Source organism: Neolamprologus brichardi, chromosome 11 (assembly GCF_056152115.1).
Source record: "Neolamprologus brichardi isolate AB-2024 chromosome 11, ASM5615211v1, whole genome shotgun sequence".
NCBI lineage: Eukaryota > Metazoa > Chordata > Actinopteri > Cichliformes > Cichlidae > Neolamprologus > Neolamprologus brichardi.
The window spans coordinates 16,148,893-16,164,751 of NC_142114.1; the positions used below are offsets into that span (position 1 = coordinate 16,148,893).

The 15,859-nt window shown below is 39.8% G+C and overlaps 1 protein-coding gene across 1 annotated transcript; it reads left to right on the forward strand.

The window, feature by feature from the left end:
* The first annotated feature begins 296 nt into the window (after nt 1-296).
* Nucleotides 297-8,041, forward strand: slc50a1 (solute carrier family 50 member 1). Its single transcript, XM_006804887.3, has 6 exons — nt 297-489; nt 788-865; nt 938-1,061; nt 1,149-1,310; nt 6,621-6,740; nt 6,864-8,041. The coding sequence occupies exons 1-6, from the start codon at nt 422-424 to the stop codon at nt 6,969-6,971; spliced, it is 660 nt and encodes a 219-aa protein (XP_006804950.1). The 5' UTR covers nt 297-421; the 3' UTR covers nt 6,972-8,041.
* The last annotated feature ends 7,818 nt before the right edge of the window (nt 8,042-15,859 follow it).

The following is a 15,859-nucleotide window of genomic DNA, read 5'->3' on the forward strand; positions in this document are numbered from 1 at the left end:
CAGAGGACATATAAAGTTAAATGCGTATGTAAAATCGGAGACTTCCGGGTCGGGAAACACTGAATGTTTTCATGCTCGCTGACTGCTGAAAAGCTTTGAATAAACTGTATGAGTGCCATGAGTTTTCCCACATCCGTGTCCCTCTGGCAATCACTCGTCATCATCCAGCTCGCTGGACATTTAAAATTCTTGCAACGTAATTACGTCCAGCGCTACGTTTCTTATCGTTTCAGCACCCTATTGGACCAGCCCTTTGAGCCTATAGCCAATCAGAGGACAGGAACCAGGAGGGCACTGATTGCAAATACGGAAATACAGTGAGAGCATCCGCGTCGTTATATTTACCTTTCATCTCAGGCAGTTTAAGAGTTTGTGATTAAAAAGAGACTGTGCACAAAGCAAGTATTTTTTCCCCCGCTCTATGGATTTGTTGTCGCTTCTGTCATGGGCCTGCATCGTGTTCACAGTCGGGATGTTCTCGACTGGACTGTAAGTTTAAATGATCGTCAATTGCATGCATCTATGTTTTATCTTACTTCCTGCGCTAACTTTGTAAGGATGGGAGAAAGTACGAAGAAAGCAAGATCCCACTGAGACAGGATGGAGATTTTCTGAACTGCTTGCACTTGGTAGCATCACAACAACTTTATAGTGAAGGAATGCAAGAAAGTGCTAACACTAAACATGGAGTTATTGGTTTAAATTGCTATTAGCATCTCCAGCCTATTCTTTTGTTTTTTATTCTTTCTGTGTGTGTGTATGTCCATGCGTGTGTGTGTGTTTCTAGGACCGACCTGAAAAAGATGCGAGAATCCAAAAGTACAGACAATATCCAGTTTCTCCCTTTCCTCACCACGTGCCTCAAGTGAGTTTCTCTTTCCGCTTTTGCATAATTCACTGTGATGCATCATCACTAATGTTCCTGTTGTTTCTATAGTAACCTTGGTTGGATGTATTATGGGATTCTGAAGAGAGATCAGACGATTATCCTGGTCAACATCATCGGTGCTCTTCTCCAGATACTTTACATCATCATGTACTTCCGCTACACGAAGCAGAGGGTCAGCATAGTCAGACCTGTCATAAAGCACTCTCCTTACTTGCTGCTGGATCTTTAATTTATCTGTCTCTGTATTTGTTGGTTTCAGAGGTTAGTGTCCTCCCAGACCCTCACAGCAGGGATTGTACTGATCTGCGGTTGGCTCTACTTCACCATGTTTCTTACTGATGGAGACATTCGTCTCAGCCAGCTGGGACTCACCTGCAGCGTGGTCACCGTCAGCATGTACCTGTCACCGCTCACCGACCTGGTACAATTCACACCACAGACAAACACAACATACAGGCAGCGTGTAGAACGTCGCCTGTGTTTGTTTTCTCTCACTGAACTGAATAATATTTCAGAACATGATCTGGAAATCAGTTACATTTGGATCATGGTACCAAAAAACTCGTCTTAATGAGTTTTATATTGTAAAGGTAAACACTTTTAGTAGTAGAGAGAAAATCCTGCTAACAGCAAGGGTGTGAAGGAAGAACTCAACATGCGAGTCGATTTCCACAATGCTGCGAATCGCTTCCTATGTTGATGCAGCTTAAGGGCTCCAGCCCTAATTATAATCTTTATCAAAAAGTGAAGTTTATTTTTAGCACATTTAAAAACAACAAAATTTAAAAACAACTTTACGAATAAAGTAATCAAATTGGATAAAACAGAGTTAATGACAGAGTTAAAAAAAAGAGTTAAAAAAAGGAAACCCGGATTTAAAAGAAACACATTTAAAAGTACTCAGAACTCATTTTGATTTAAAAGCCAAACAATTTTTTTTTTAAAAAAAGGAAAATCTAATCTTAAAGGTAAAGAGGGTGTCTGTCTCCTCAACCCAAACTGGGAGCTGATTCCACAGAAGAGCATCTTAAAAGCTGAGGAATCTGTCTCCCATTCTACTTTTGCTCCAGGAACCCGGCTGGTTTAGCTCAGTGCATTGAGCAGGCAACCCATACGGCTGAGAGCGGTCAGCCTGGGTTCAAGTCCGACCCGCGACCGCATGTCTCTCCCCTTCTCGCTGTCCTTTCTTCACTGCGTCTATCAAATAACGCTGAAGAAGGCCAAAAAAAGTATTTAAAAAAATGCCCCAGGAACCACAAGTAAGCTAGCAGTCTGTGAGGAAGATATGACGAGGCTTGACCATTTAGGACTTTCACATGAGAAGATGGCATTTTAATTAAACTTTGGATTCAACACGGAGCCGCTGAAAAACATGTAATATGGGACACCAGTGCTCTATTTTTCATAGTTAGAAAGATTTCTAACAGGTGCTGTGTTCATGAATCTTTTAGAACATCCTGATAATAAGGAATTACAACATTCACACCTCAAAGTAATGAATGTGTGGACTAAAGTTTCATCATCACTGTGAAACAGAACATTTTTCATTTTACTCATAGCAATATTGCAGAGACTAAAGAAAGCAATGTTATTTGTTTAACGTACATGGTATTTGTTTAATGTGCACGGTTGAAGGCAATGTCCTGGTAAGAAATGACTCTAAGATTCCTCACAGTGTTACTACAGGCCAAAGTAAAGCCATCCAGAGCTTAGTGTGAAATACAATAACCTCAGCCTTTTTCAAATGAAGTAGAATCAGAAAATGACTTGCCAAAAATATTTATAAAAACTAGTGTGCATTATTATCTGATATTATCTGCTAATATGGGGATAATTAATAGCATACCAAACTGATACTATTTTTGTTCAGTTAATGAAGTCAGTTTGCAGTTTGCTGCTTCATTTCCAGTAAATGGTGATGGGCTTGGCTGGTAAATGTTTTTTTTCCTTCTAGTTTTGGTTTTGTTTTCACTTTTGTTTTGTTTTGGTTTTCCATCCTTTCCAGTTTTGCCTGTTCTATATGTTACTACATAATCCTCATATCCATTAATCACATTTTTCAGGACATAATAAAAACACTAGATGGGGGGAAATTAATTTTTGCAAAATGCCATATGAGAAACTGGGACTGCTGTATAGGGCTGCACCAATAAGCTTATAAAGATATACAATTAGTATTGAGTTCAAATTTTGGACCCTTCAAAAACAGTCCCAGTTTCTGTTGGGAAAATTAATTCCCTTCCTCTGCACTATATAAAGTCAGCCACTGGGGGCAAAAGTCATTTTGTAAAGTAATTTTTTTTAATCTCCCCACAAACTCTGAGGTCCTCGAGGAGCCCAGAAATGGGACTGGCTTTGAGTCTTAAAAGAAATACATATGCCAATCTTACACATGTACGGCACCTGTGAGCTTTCTTAGAACTTACCCAAAGGAGGTTCTTGTGATAATGCAAAACCCAGCAGAGTCTGATCAGGCGTTGAACAGTATTTAATCTGCCAGGATCAAAGTCCATGTAACATCTGTTTTCACTGATATGAGAGTCAGTGTCATGTGCTCTGCCTTCTGCACACTCTACCCAGGCAGTACCGTAAATCAAACTGAATATTTACAACAGTGAAGACGTGTCTCTGTGGTGTCATTATTAACACATTTGGCTAACACGTGAAAGAGCTAAGCCATCAAAGCCTCAGTGGGGGCATCAGTAAGACTTGTATTATAATACAGCATAGCAGATTACGATGAACATCTATCTAAAAACTGGTGCCATGTCTCCTGATGATACACCCAAGGGGCAGCATTTAAAGGCTAAAGAAGGTTAGTCCCAGGATCGAGCCATGTGGTGTGCCACAGCTATTATAACAATTCTCGCTCAGAGCAACAACAATATCTCTATCCAAACTACTGAAGAACATTTGCACATAAGTCCAGACGTTCCTGTACTACATGAGAACATCTCAACAATTGGGTGTTACACTAAAAACAGTCATTTGACAGGTGGTTGGATTCAAAAGGACTTTCCTTCAACTAGAGGCATCAGAAAAGTTGATCTTTAATAGCATATATTGTGTGTGCTTTACTGCACACCTCCCCCCTCAACTAAAAGTTAGTAGATGAAAAGTGTTGTAATCAACAAAGTGTTTGATTGGTCGGTCGACCTCCACAGTGAACTCAGAATGACGACACTCGTTCACACAAGGACAGTGTCAGTTTCATGTCTTGCGCCTGCAGTTAATAGATTAGAAATGTCAGGCAGGAAATCTAAAGGGTTGAGAGGGTAAACAGTCCCACGAAGCAAATACTCCTCTACTACGTGGCAACCTCAAACAGCATAGTATACTATTTGAAACTTGAAACTCCACTAGTAGCGGACTCCTTGCTGGTTGTTGCCGCTCATTCAGAATCATTATTGCTTTTTCCATTAACAGGCAGCCCACACAGTGCTTGCCCTTGTGCAATTCATATATTATAGGCTTGTTAGTGTGGTCATATTTTTCTGTAATGTAGCACAGCATTAATAGTGTTACATTGTTTACATATTTGTGAGTCGCTTCAAAACATTTATTTAAAAGATTCTATTGAACCTAACCTTGCAGCAGCGAGTTAAATAATCAGTTGAACTAATGGCTGCTACTAGGAAGATTTTTTTTTTTTGGGTAAACTTTTTTGCAATATAGACTTACTGAACAATTTATTAGGTACCCCTTGCTAATAACATATCAGTCCTGCTTTTCCCTTTAGAACTGCCTTAATTCTTCATGGTATAGATTCAACAGGGTGCTGGAAATACTCTGAGATCTTTCTCCATATTGACATGTTAGCATCACACAGTTGCTGCAGATTTGTTGGCTTCACATCTGTGATGTACTATTGGTTTGAGATCTGGTGACTGTGGATGACATTGGAGTACAGTGAACTCATTGTCATCTTTAAGAAAGCAATTTGAGATGATTTAAACTTTGTGGCATGGGGTGTTATACTGCTGGAAGCAGCCGTGGGCACACTGTGATCATAGGATGGACATGGTCAGCAACAATACTCAGGCAGGCTGTGGCGATTAAATCCTTAATTGATTCCAAGGTGGCCAGAGGGTACAAGAAAGTCTCCCCTACACTGTTATACCCCCACCAGCTTGAATCTCTCACATAAGGTTCGACATGTTTTACATTTAAAGATATTCTTCTGCGTGCCTTGGTTGTAATGGGTGTTGCCTTCTTATCAGCCCAAATCAGTCTGTCCATTCTCCTGACATCAACAAGGCACTCAGAGAAAATATCCAGTCAGCGGGAATTTTCTTTCTCATACCATTCAAACCTTAGAGATGGTTGTTTGGGAAAATCCAAGAAGATCAGCAGAGGCTGAAATATTCAGACCACCCTGTCTGGCACCAACAACCATGCCATATTCAAAGTCACTTAAATCACCTTTCTTCCCCACTGTGATGCTCAGTTTGAGCTTCAGCAGTCATGTTGATAATGTCTGCGTGGGTAAATACACTGAGTTGCTACGATATGATTGGTTGGTTAGATGTTTGCGTTAATAAGCATTTATATAGGTGTATCTAATATAGTGGCAGGTGATTGTGTACATGCATTACAGTTCATAGTACCCTCACTGTATTCATGATAACACTGATTGTGTTTAGTATCTACAATAGGAACCTCATATCTTCAGTCTCATTTCCTGAACGTGTTCCTCGTTGAACCCACTGCACTGGCAGCAGCTGCTCGCTTTAATTCATCTGCTCACATCTCAGTCTGCATGTGCAGCTATGCAGTGAAGGGATAAATCCCCTGTTCTCGCTCTTTCCTTTTGTCACTGTATTTGATCTTCTGGTTCCGTCTTCTATCCTGTTTGTCTCCTTCCCTCCATCTGCCTCACAGCACCGAATGACCCCCAGTCAGCTTCCTGCCTTTCTTTCCCTCATCTGTCTTCCTGTTATTCCCAGTTTCTGTCTTGTGTGTTCCCTGGCCCTTTGGTTCCATTATGTTTTCTGCTTAAAGTTTATATAAAATGACGTAGGCACTGCACAAATTGCTTAAAATCCAAAGCTGCCTGCTTAAAGATCATTGTTTTGTTTTTTTTAAATTACAGGTTGGGAATGTGGTGAAATTTCTAAGCAAAAATTGGATTTAAAAAAAACTCCAACAAGCAGCCAGATAATGTATACTTTAAACTAACCCAGAGGACAACTAAATATATTGTGAAAGTAAAACAAAGGTATAAATGTAAATTTACTGCCTAAGCTCTTAATTTAAAACACTCATAGGTTTCCTTTGCACTGAGTTATCAACACTTTAGTTAAGTTCTCTTTTGGGTTTCAGTACCTTCAAATAAAATGGAGTACAGTGTGTCATCTGACCACTTTAGAAGTACCCAGTGTTTACATCACTTCCAAATGGCCCCTTTTAAAAGCAGCATGAAGAGTCTGCCAGTCATAAAGTGGCGCACGATACAATAGTTAAAATGTGGGCAAAGCAGTGCACACTTACTCCTTCCGGCATTGGAAGTGTGTGACAATGTAGCTGTGGGAACGTCTATAGAGAGCATTTCTGAAGAGGCATGCTGGTATGTTGATATTTGAATAGAGTAATTCTCTCTCTCAGGGGTTATCACTGAAGGCACCTTTCATGTAGCAGTTGGTAATTCGATCCCTTGTAAATATTAAAAACTGTAATAATCCAGCTTTGAAGTGTATGTTAATGGCATCCCTCCTCCTCTCTGCCTTTGCAGGTAGAGATTGTGCGTAGTGGTAACGTGCAGTGCTTGTCCTTCCCTCTGACTGTAGCCACCTTCTTCACTTCAACCTCCTGGGTCTTCTACGGCCTTCAGCTGAGCGACTACTATATTGTGGTAAGACATCATGAATACGCACTTGCATACCTGTAAGCTCAGCTGTCAGTGTTGTGTGAGGATTGAAGCGATAACATGTTTGTTTTTTTTTTCTTCTTCTTCCTTGTTTTGCTTGTTTTCCAGGTTCCAAACACACCTGGTATTTTCACTAGCCTCATCAGATTTTATCTATTTTGGAAATTTGCGTCAGTCAATCAAGGTTCGCCTTCCTACAAACCCGTGCACATATGATGTTGACAGTTGAAAAATTCATCTTCACGGATGGACGGTTGGCAACAAAGCTTTAGAGTTACATGTTGGAACAAACTCACCGAGTGACTCGACGTGTAAAGTGTTTTGTTTACTTTTTGGGGGGGAAGAATAATGAGGACTTTTACTCAGCTGAGAGTAAATTTCATGATGTCTTTAATATGATTCAACTGTTACTGTTCTGCGGATAGTTGTTAGACATGTAACCACGTGTCTCTCTGTGTGTCTCTAAGTGCCTTCTTTTAGGTAATGTTTGCCATTAAAGATTTATGTGAATTTTTAGAGGTTAAAAACGTATATATTGTACAGTGGTTAGCACTGTTGCCTCACAGCAGAAAGGTGCTGGTTTGGATGCACTGGCAAGCTGGGGCCTTTCTTGTGGAGTTGATCTTTGGGTGCTCTGGCCTGTTTCCTTCCACAGTCCAGAGATGCACTCATTTGTTTAACCGGGGATTCTAAATTGGCGATAGTTGTGAATGTGAGGGTAACTGGTTGTTGGTTTCTCTGTTTAGTGGGATTTATACCTCTGATTTAAATCTACTCCATAACGTCATAATCACAAACTCTTCTTAAACCCTGCACCCTAACCAATGTGCACCTCCCTAGAAATGTAATGTAAAATGTAATGCCAGTTAGTGAACCAACTGGAAGAGAATGGATAAGCTCAAAACTAAAAGTTTACTGCCAACTAGTGTATTGGAGGTGAAATTGCAGACTTCTGCGGGCACACTACACAGAAGTACGAATGCTAACAGCAGCGTTAGCCAATTGCTTAGGCTATGCTGTTTTATGTTTTAGACTCGGAAGTATAAATTAAGCTTTTTCCCTGCGATAGACTGGCGACCTCATCAGGGTGTACCTCATCTCTCACATATGACAGTCTCCAGCTTCCCTGAAAGCCTGAATAGATATATAACAGCACATGCAGTTTGTTACAGTTATATTAAAAAAAGGGAAAATATTGTAAAGGAAGAAATTTATGTCCATTTTCTGCTGGACAAACAATGTGTTTTATTATTAAATAATGAAAGGTGCCATATCAATAAAAATTTTTTTACCGTAACTGTCACTGTGTGCTGTTTTTTCTCCTTGCTGAGGCTGTACTTGACCCTTTGAAGTAGAGGAATTTGTGCTTTAGTTTGGAGGTTTTGTTTTGGCTTCAGTAATGAGCTTTCATGCATGTGACGAGGTAAGTGTGTATGATTGGAGTGGCAGTGCAGGAGAGACAAAAGCCTGTTTGATGGTGCAGCAGTGCGAATGAGCTTGTTTGTGTGAGCCTGTTGATTTAGTGAGGGCAGCGGTGGGAAAGGCTATGCCAGAGATTCTCATCCTCAGTGTGTGTGTGTATGTGTGTGTGCGCGTGAATGCTACTTGGACCGCTCTTCCTGAGCTCAAAGAGCTTGCCCCTGACAGAGAACACACATGCACAACAACAAGACAGCATTGTGTTGGAAGCTGAGTGTTATGTAGAGGCAAAGAGAAGACTGGAGGTGGGAGATAAATGAGATATACTTGAAAGAAACGTGGGGGAAATATAAGCAGCAGGTGAAAAAGCAACAAGAAAGGATGTATAAATGAGATGGAGGTAGTAAAGCGTGGGAAAAGAATAAAGGAATTTCACGGATAAATTTAGGTTTGGCTTCTAATAGGTTGTAATTATGTAGCACCGTTTTTTAAGTATTGTTTGCTAGTATTTCATGGAGTGACACAACAAGGACATGTGCATAGAGTGTCTTTACCCCTCCACCAGCGCTCTGATTTCCTTTTTTTTTAAGTCCAGTTTTGACCTTTATGAATCCATTTGGCCTTTGTATCGTATTGTCTGTCGGATCTCTATCTAGGAATTCAGTTTTTCTTGTTTTTGTTTCCCTAATGCAATCGATACACAACTAAAGATAACAGCACACATTCTCAGACAGTCTCTCCAAAACATTCATGGTGCTGTTATTGATTGTACATGCAAAAGGTGGCAGAATTAGTTTTGTAGAGAATAAGAAAACAGGTTGAAGGTGAAGTTAATATCCTCCCTATTTTCTCACATCTGTACATTTGGCTAAATGCTCAGTAATGTGAGTGTTGCAGAAATGGCCTGATACATTACGCCCCCTCACTGCTCGCTAAGAAGCTCTTAAATAAATGCTTTATCACGCTAAGTAATTTAACCTGTGGTCAGGAACAATTAAGTAAATAAATAAAGTAAATACAATTTTATTCAAGATAAAAATAATATTACAGTGCTTTACAATGAAATGCTAAAATTAAAGACAGAAAAAAAGTCTCCTTTCATCCTCAGCCTTGTATTTTGCACAGCCAGCAGGTCCTGATCACATGACCTCAGGGATCTGCTTTGAATGCATTGATGTAAAAGTTCACTGATGTAAACTGATGCTTGTCCATGCTTAGCTCTAGAAGTCAAAACTGAATCTGGAACCAGGATCTCACAACAGTGTGATTCGAGTATTCATTACCTTACGCACAAATCTCTTTAGGAGACAAAAACATTTGACTTATTTGTTTTTATTTATATTAAAATAGCATAATAATCTATGCAAGATTTGTAACTTAGAAACATCTTAGGGCTTTAAAGAAACACATCACGCTCACGTAAACGACAATGAACATCTTGTAGATTTGGTGGAACATACATAGATATGTTCGGAGGCGTGGTCCGGCTCCTGAAATTCAGATACTTTATTTTCAATTATGCTTTTTTTTTCATTTCATTGCACTCCACTAAACTTTAAAAAAGTCTTCTTGAATATGTAGCAATTCCATGAATGTCAATACATGTTATTAAATTATACAACTTTACAGTATTAAAAAAGTCCTTGTAAGATTTTCTCTCACTTTATAACAGCTCTGAGGTGGTGTAACCAAATCAAGTGTGCTAGGCCCCACTATCACTAACTATATTTCTTCATCCTGTCTGTGCTGTTCTTGCCTTTAACAGCCTAAAAACAGTTTGGGCGTCAGTTATGCTGAGTAAAATTTTACATTAGCTGTACATTAAAACCGTAATGTTTGATGACCAAACTTAGTGGCATTTGTAGCAGCAGCCTAAACGCCAATAATGAGCCCCTAAAATATGAATGTAAATAAATAAATATACATCTAGTGGTTGACGACACGTTGACTCTGTCCGTCTTCTGTGTAGGCAATCAAACAACAAACACTTAAAGCTCAACAAAAAAAGTCACTCAAATTCATCTTATGCTATAAAACCTTTCAGATCTACAGTGGTTTCCAGTCCTGTCCAAGGTGGACAAAGAAAACCTTCATCATGCAGAAGGTATATAAAACCGTTTGTGTGTCCAAAACATGCCAGAGGATAAACCAAGTTCATCCACTGGGAATCTTGAGTGTATGATGATGTATAATTGATCTGTTTAAAGCAATCCATTCGTTGCCATCCCTAAAGTCAAGCTGTTAGAGCTTTTTACTTGTGTGGTAAATTATAAAAACATTATTTTAAAGGAAACATGTGACAGGATACTGCAGACGAGTGACTCAGAGTTGAACAATAAGTCGGAGTTTTGTGAGTAGAAATTAGTCATGAAGGCTGAAAGGGAAGAAGGGGTATCTTGAGAAACAGTAAATGATGAGTCGTGGAGAAGACAAGGCAATACTGGAAGCTGGAATCATGCTTCTGTATAAAACTGATAGACATCAATAAGACGAAGAAAACAATGGTTGGAGTCAGACTGGCCAGACACACCCTTAATTAGAAACCGTGGCTGTGTTGTGAAGAGACAACGTGTTAAGTGCGAGGCAGGAAATCAAAACACAGACCTCACGCTGATGAGTACACGTCTTTGGTCGGCAGCCAAGTAGTAAAACGAGCTCTATCTTGTGTACATGAGCCCGTTTGTGTGTGTGGTGTAGTAGCGTTGATGAGGAGGGGGTGAGGAGCTGAACAATGAGTACGACTCACAAACAGGATCCCTCTGTTTCCTGTCACAGAGACTGTCTCCTTAAACAACACACACAAGCTGACTCTTGTACTTTTGCCCATGTCCTTTTAAACATAGGCGTATACACATTGTATATACAGCAACTACAGCATGTTGTGTCTCACACAGACACTCCCACAGCCTCTCCTTCGCAAACACCATGTGTGCATTCAGATGTCTATTTTTATCGTTATGGGCAAATTTTGATCTGTGGGTTTTGTTTCCCCCGTAATTACACACAACAAAGTCTTTGCTAACATGCAGTCAGCAGCCAAACAGTGTGCACACTCAGCATTTAAACACACACACACACAAGGCATACACACAGCACACTGGGAGGTAGTCAGCAGCTTGTGCACTTTCTGCCATCAGTAAAAGCACACCTGTCCCAGCTGCTGTTTTGAAGGGAATAAGAGGGAAAAAGGAATGTGCTTCTCTCAGTTTTCCTGTGAGCCCCTCACCCTTCCCAACCATCTCTGTTATCCTCCTCCCTTTACTTGTTTATCCATTTATTCTCATGGTCAGCTACTGTTCTTCCTTTTCTTCTCAATGCTGCCATCTTTTTTTTTTCTGTCCTCATCTTCATTGTGTGTTTTCCTCTGTCTCTTCCCTCATTGTTTTTCTTACTCACATCTTTGCATTCTTTTGCAGTTTCCCTCCTGCTTTGCATTACACGCCTCGAAATTGTCTCCGTGGCCCCGCGCTCAGATCATCTGCAGTGAAAGTCAATTCCATAAATCTGACAGTCAAAGATTTATATAGGTTATATAAGCAGAGCAGAAAGGATAAGACTACAAAGGGAGAAAAAAAATGCTGTTGCATTTTCATGCAACAGATCTCATTGACTGGCAGAAGACAACTATAAAATTCACCCAGTTACCAATTATACTGAAACTGTCAGTTACAGTGTTTTTATTGGTGTGCCTGCTTTTCACTTTCTGTGCAGTTGTTGGTATAGGTATTTATGATGAGCCATGTGCAGCAAGTGGTTTTCTGTTCCCAATTTTACCAGCGTCTCCACCTTGACTTTATAATCAGCGTTTTCTCCTCAGAGCCTGGAGGCTGCACAGCTGAAGAACCTAAAATGCCCACATTGTAGGTTGCACACAGAGACCACCTTCCTTCTTCTCTCTCTTTATCTCACACACATGCACACACAGAGTAACACGCCAAATGTGACTCCTAAGCTCTTTCACTGTTTCCAGCAGCTGCTGAACGACATTTGCTCGGTACCTTGAAGATTAACAGGGAGAACCTCCGGTGTGTCTTAAGGGTTTGAGTGTAGTTCGGCGTGTTCTGTCTCCCAGATTGTTTTTCTTCCTCCTTCTTCCTCCTCCTCCTCCTTTCCCGCTTGCTTCTGTCGCCCTTCAAAATTTGAGCCGGGAGTGAAGTGATATGTGACAGCTAGTCATTAAGCTGTCAGAGGAGAGCCCATGGACCAAAACCCTGTCAGCATGGATGAACATACACATTTCACCTTTGATATAAATCATTTGTCAGGTATCCTCTTGTTTTACTGGCAGAACATATCTGAGACTCCCCAGCTACGCTTGACAGCAGTGGACCCAACAACAGAGGCATCAGATGTCTTTGGCACAACATTTAATTTAAGTCGTTTCTTTGGTGGTTTTATAACTTATTTGCGTGTTTTTATTTCTTTGTAAAACATGACTCATACTGTACACCGGATATGAAGAAGCAGGTGAGATTTTCTGAAGAAAAACAAGCTGAGCAGGTGGTATAGGACATTTAATGACTTTTTAAAGAGGTAATGTTTTTTTCCGGTCTAAAAATGACACACAGACGTAACTACTTGGAGAACCCGTGGGGCACTGGTCCTGTCTGAGCATGCCGTCCCATTCTGGCATCCATCCAGAGTGCAGATGGATCACAGATTTGTGTGTCTGCGTGTGGTTTTGGTTGTGTTTTTGAATGGCAGCTGGAAAGTGGAATTGAATTTGATTACGTGCATGTGGAATTCTGTGCAGGGACACGCCAATGTGTCAAACCTACTGTGCCAGTTGTAATGTTGCCATATTTGGTTTAATTTTTCTGTTTTTTCAGGGGAAAAAAGTTTCAACCAGTTGGAGCTTGCTGAGGTCCTCTGAGGGAGCTGAGGAAGAGTGTATGTCTGCGTGGTTGCACGTACGATGTACGCGTCCACTGCGATGCGCAGAGATGCTGAGAAATGGGAGACACAGCTGTTCAGGGGATTTGGAGCCTGTGCTTTCATTAGCAAACATTTTTGTAGCTTCTTGCACTGTATGCACATTTGAAAGTTTTCTGCATTTCATTGCATATGAAACTTATTCTGCATGGCAGCATTTTTAACAGTATTCCCAGTAAACTGTAAACAGAAAATCTCAGGTTTGCATACCAGTTTAAGATTATTACCTGTTATGAAACAACTATATTTACTTAGCTGATACTTTGTTTCATTATTTTTTTTAGTTTGTGATATATCAAATATGTAAAGAAATCAAAATGCCTTTTAACCTTCAAGTGGCCAAGTCTGATCACTTTAAGGTGTCCCCTGTCATAGAGATATTTTTAAATCTAAGAATGTTTCCTACCATAAATTTACTTCTCAGAAAACTCTCCACAGGGCTTTTTTTTTTTTTTTTTTTTTTTTTTTTAGCAGGAACTGTAAAGGTGTGGCAAAGACAGCGGAAAATTGTGTGGTTTCATTTATGACCCGGAAATATCTGAATTGTTTTTACTTTTATTGTGAACACTGTAGGCTTGGATTTCTTTGTAATTTACTGGTAATTTTTCCATAATTAGGCACTGATGTTGACGGTTATATTTTCAGATATTTCAGTGTTTAGACTGTTATAGATTTACACGGAAAATATTTGTCTATATTTTGTTCTGATCAGGATCACGAGATGGACAAGTTAGGATGAAACCCTGCACAATTATAATGACAAAAAATATCGTGGAGTCACTAGTTCATCTATATTTTTAATGTCAAAATGACACTTCTTCACTGTAATACATAATTCACTCAAGCCTGCTGTGAGTTTCATCACATTTTGTCTATAGTTTTGCTGACACCAAATCGAAATACATATATATACACGGCTATACCTCAGAGTAGCCGTTCAGTGGATTCGAAACCGACCTTCCGATCATGGGGTGACCACTCTACCTACTGAGCTATCCCTGCCCCTAGTATGATACACAAACAGGAATTTAATAAGAATTTTAGTCACTAACAATAGCTGGGCTAAGCTGAGGGTTAGAATTCCTTGTTATCACCGAAGATCTCTTCTAAAACAAATTCCAGGATTTTCAGGTATAGGTGCATACTGCAGATGATTCATGATTACGTACTGATTCCCCTGAAGTCACAAATCACGACAAATTTCTGTTGAGACACAGTTACGTGTTTACGTACAGATACAGAGTTTTGTGATGCGGGGTTTTCTCTGATAAACACATTTACGCTAAACTCAGCCGTAGCTAAGAAATGGTGAAGCCACAGGGCAAACAGAGGCCTGCGGTGAGAAAAAACACCAGGAAACAAAAAGCAAGAATGTGTCTGTATAACGCTTCACTGCCAAACAGTGTGCTGTCAATGTAGATTTTTAGATTTGTGCCCTGTGGGAGGTTTTCTTTCTTTTTCTGTTGTGACCAAAAAGAAGAAGAAAAAAAGACGAGATAGATACAAGCAAGATTAATATTCTTCCAGGTCTAACACCATGAATACCACAAAGATTGGTTCAGGTGAACCAAACAGAAGCTGAATGCTCCCATTACCTAACATTATCTGACATGTCATCACAGATTTGTGACCAGACAGCTCGGTGTTGACACAGTGTGCACCTGTTGTGAACTTTTTTCCAAACAAAAAAGAGGACAATTGGACAATGCAATGTTGCCCCCTAATGCTGAATATTCCATACTGCAAGCTCCTGAAGTGGAAGAGCTTCAGCTCTGGTTTGATTGCAACAGCTCCCTGCTGATGTCAAAGGACAAGGACAAATTCAGAGAAATTTTGAGATTGCATAAGATGTATCTAAGTCATCTACCTTTCTGGAAAATATCTTTCTTTGATGACTACGCTGTTAAAAAAAACAACCCACTCACCTTGTCCCGTCTAGTGTTAACATGCTATAATGCAAATGTTGAAATCTTTCTGCTGCTTTTAGTGTCAGATTTCCAAAGGTGTGTCTTGGCTGATTCTATTTAAACCCTGTGGCACAAAACATCCACTTTATCCATTTAAGCAGCCCTGGCACACTTGCCCTTACACGCAATGGGGCATCACACGCTGAGAGGCGTTTTTTTCCATGACATGCAAACAAATAGGGTTTGTTTTAGTAAGCCCTCTGAGACTACTGTTCTGCTGTCTGCAGTCAGTCAAAGTGTTTATTGTGTGCAGCAATTTAACCACTAGTTGTGTTTATGTTAATGTTGGGTATTGTATGAAAACATGTCAGTTGATGATGAAATGCTTTAATTCATGTGAGTTCATTTTCGGGGGATTCAAATTTAAAAGACAGAATGACAAAATGTTAAGAAGCACTAAAGAAATTGTCATGCATATCTACTTATGATTTCTCCAGTACAAAGAAATCTATTCACATGTTGTGGTGCTCAAGGGCAGGGAAAAGAGAAAATTTACTGATACATATACATATGTAATACTGTGAAAAAGCCACCCTTGATTTCTTCATATTTCTTCATATTTTGTTGAAGAAATCAAGGGTGGTTTGGGGCACCTTCAGCTCTTCAGGCTGTATAAAAGTCTTTTAAAGATTTTCTTTGGACATTGGCTGCTTTTCCACTTATTTGCAGTCCAGCCTGTGTACCTGAACAATGTCAGATGATTTTTTTCTCATTGTTTGTTTGATCATAAGTTATAGAACTTATGTCTACACACGGCAGTCGATATAGAAAGTACCGATTTTAAAG

Bases quoted from the DNA above. Each gene is read 5' to 3' on its own strand.
- slc50a1 (XM_006804887.3), top strand. From the start codon at position 422: ATGGATTTGTTGTCGCTTCTGTCATGGGCCTGCATCGTGTTCACAGTC. The intron at 490-787 runs GTAAGTTTAAAT...GTGTGTTTCTAG, and splicing joins GGGATGTTCTCGACTGGACT to GACCGACCTGAAAAAGATGC. The intron at 6,741-6,863 runs GTAAGACATCAT...CTTGTTTTCCAG, and splicing joins TGAGCGACTACTATATTGTG to GTTCCAAACACACCTGGTAT.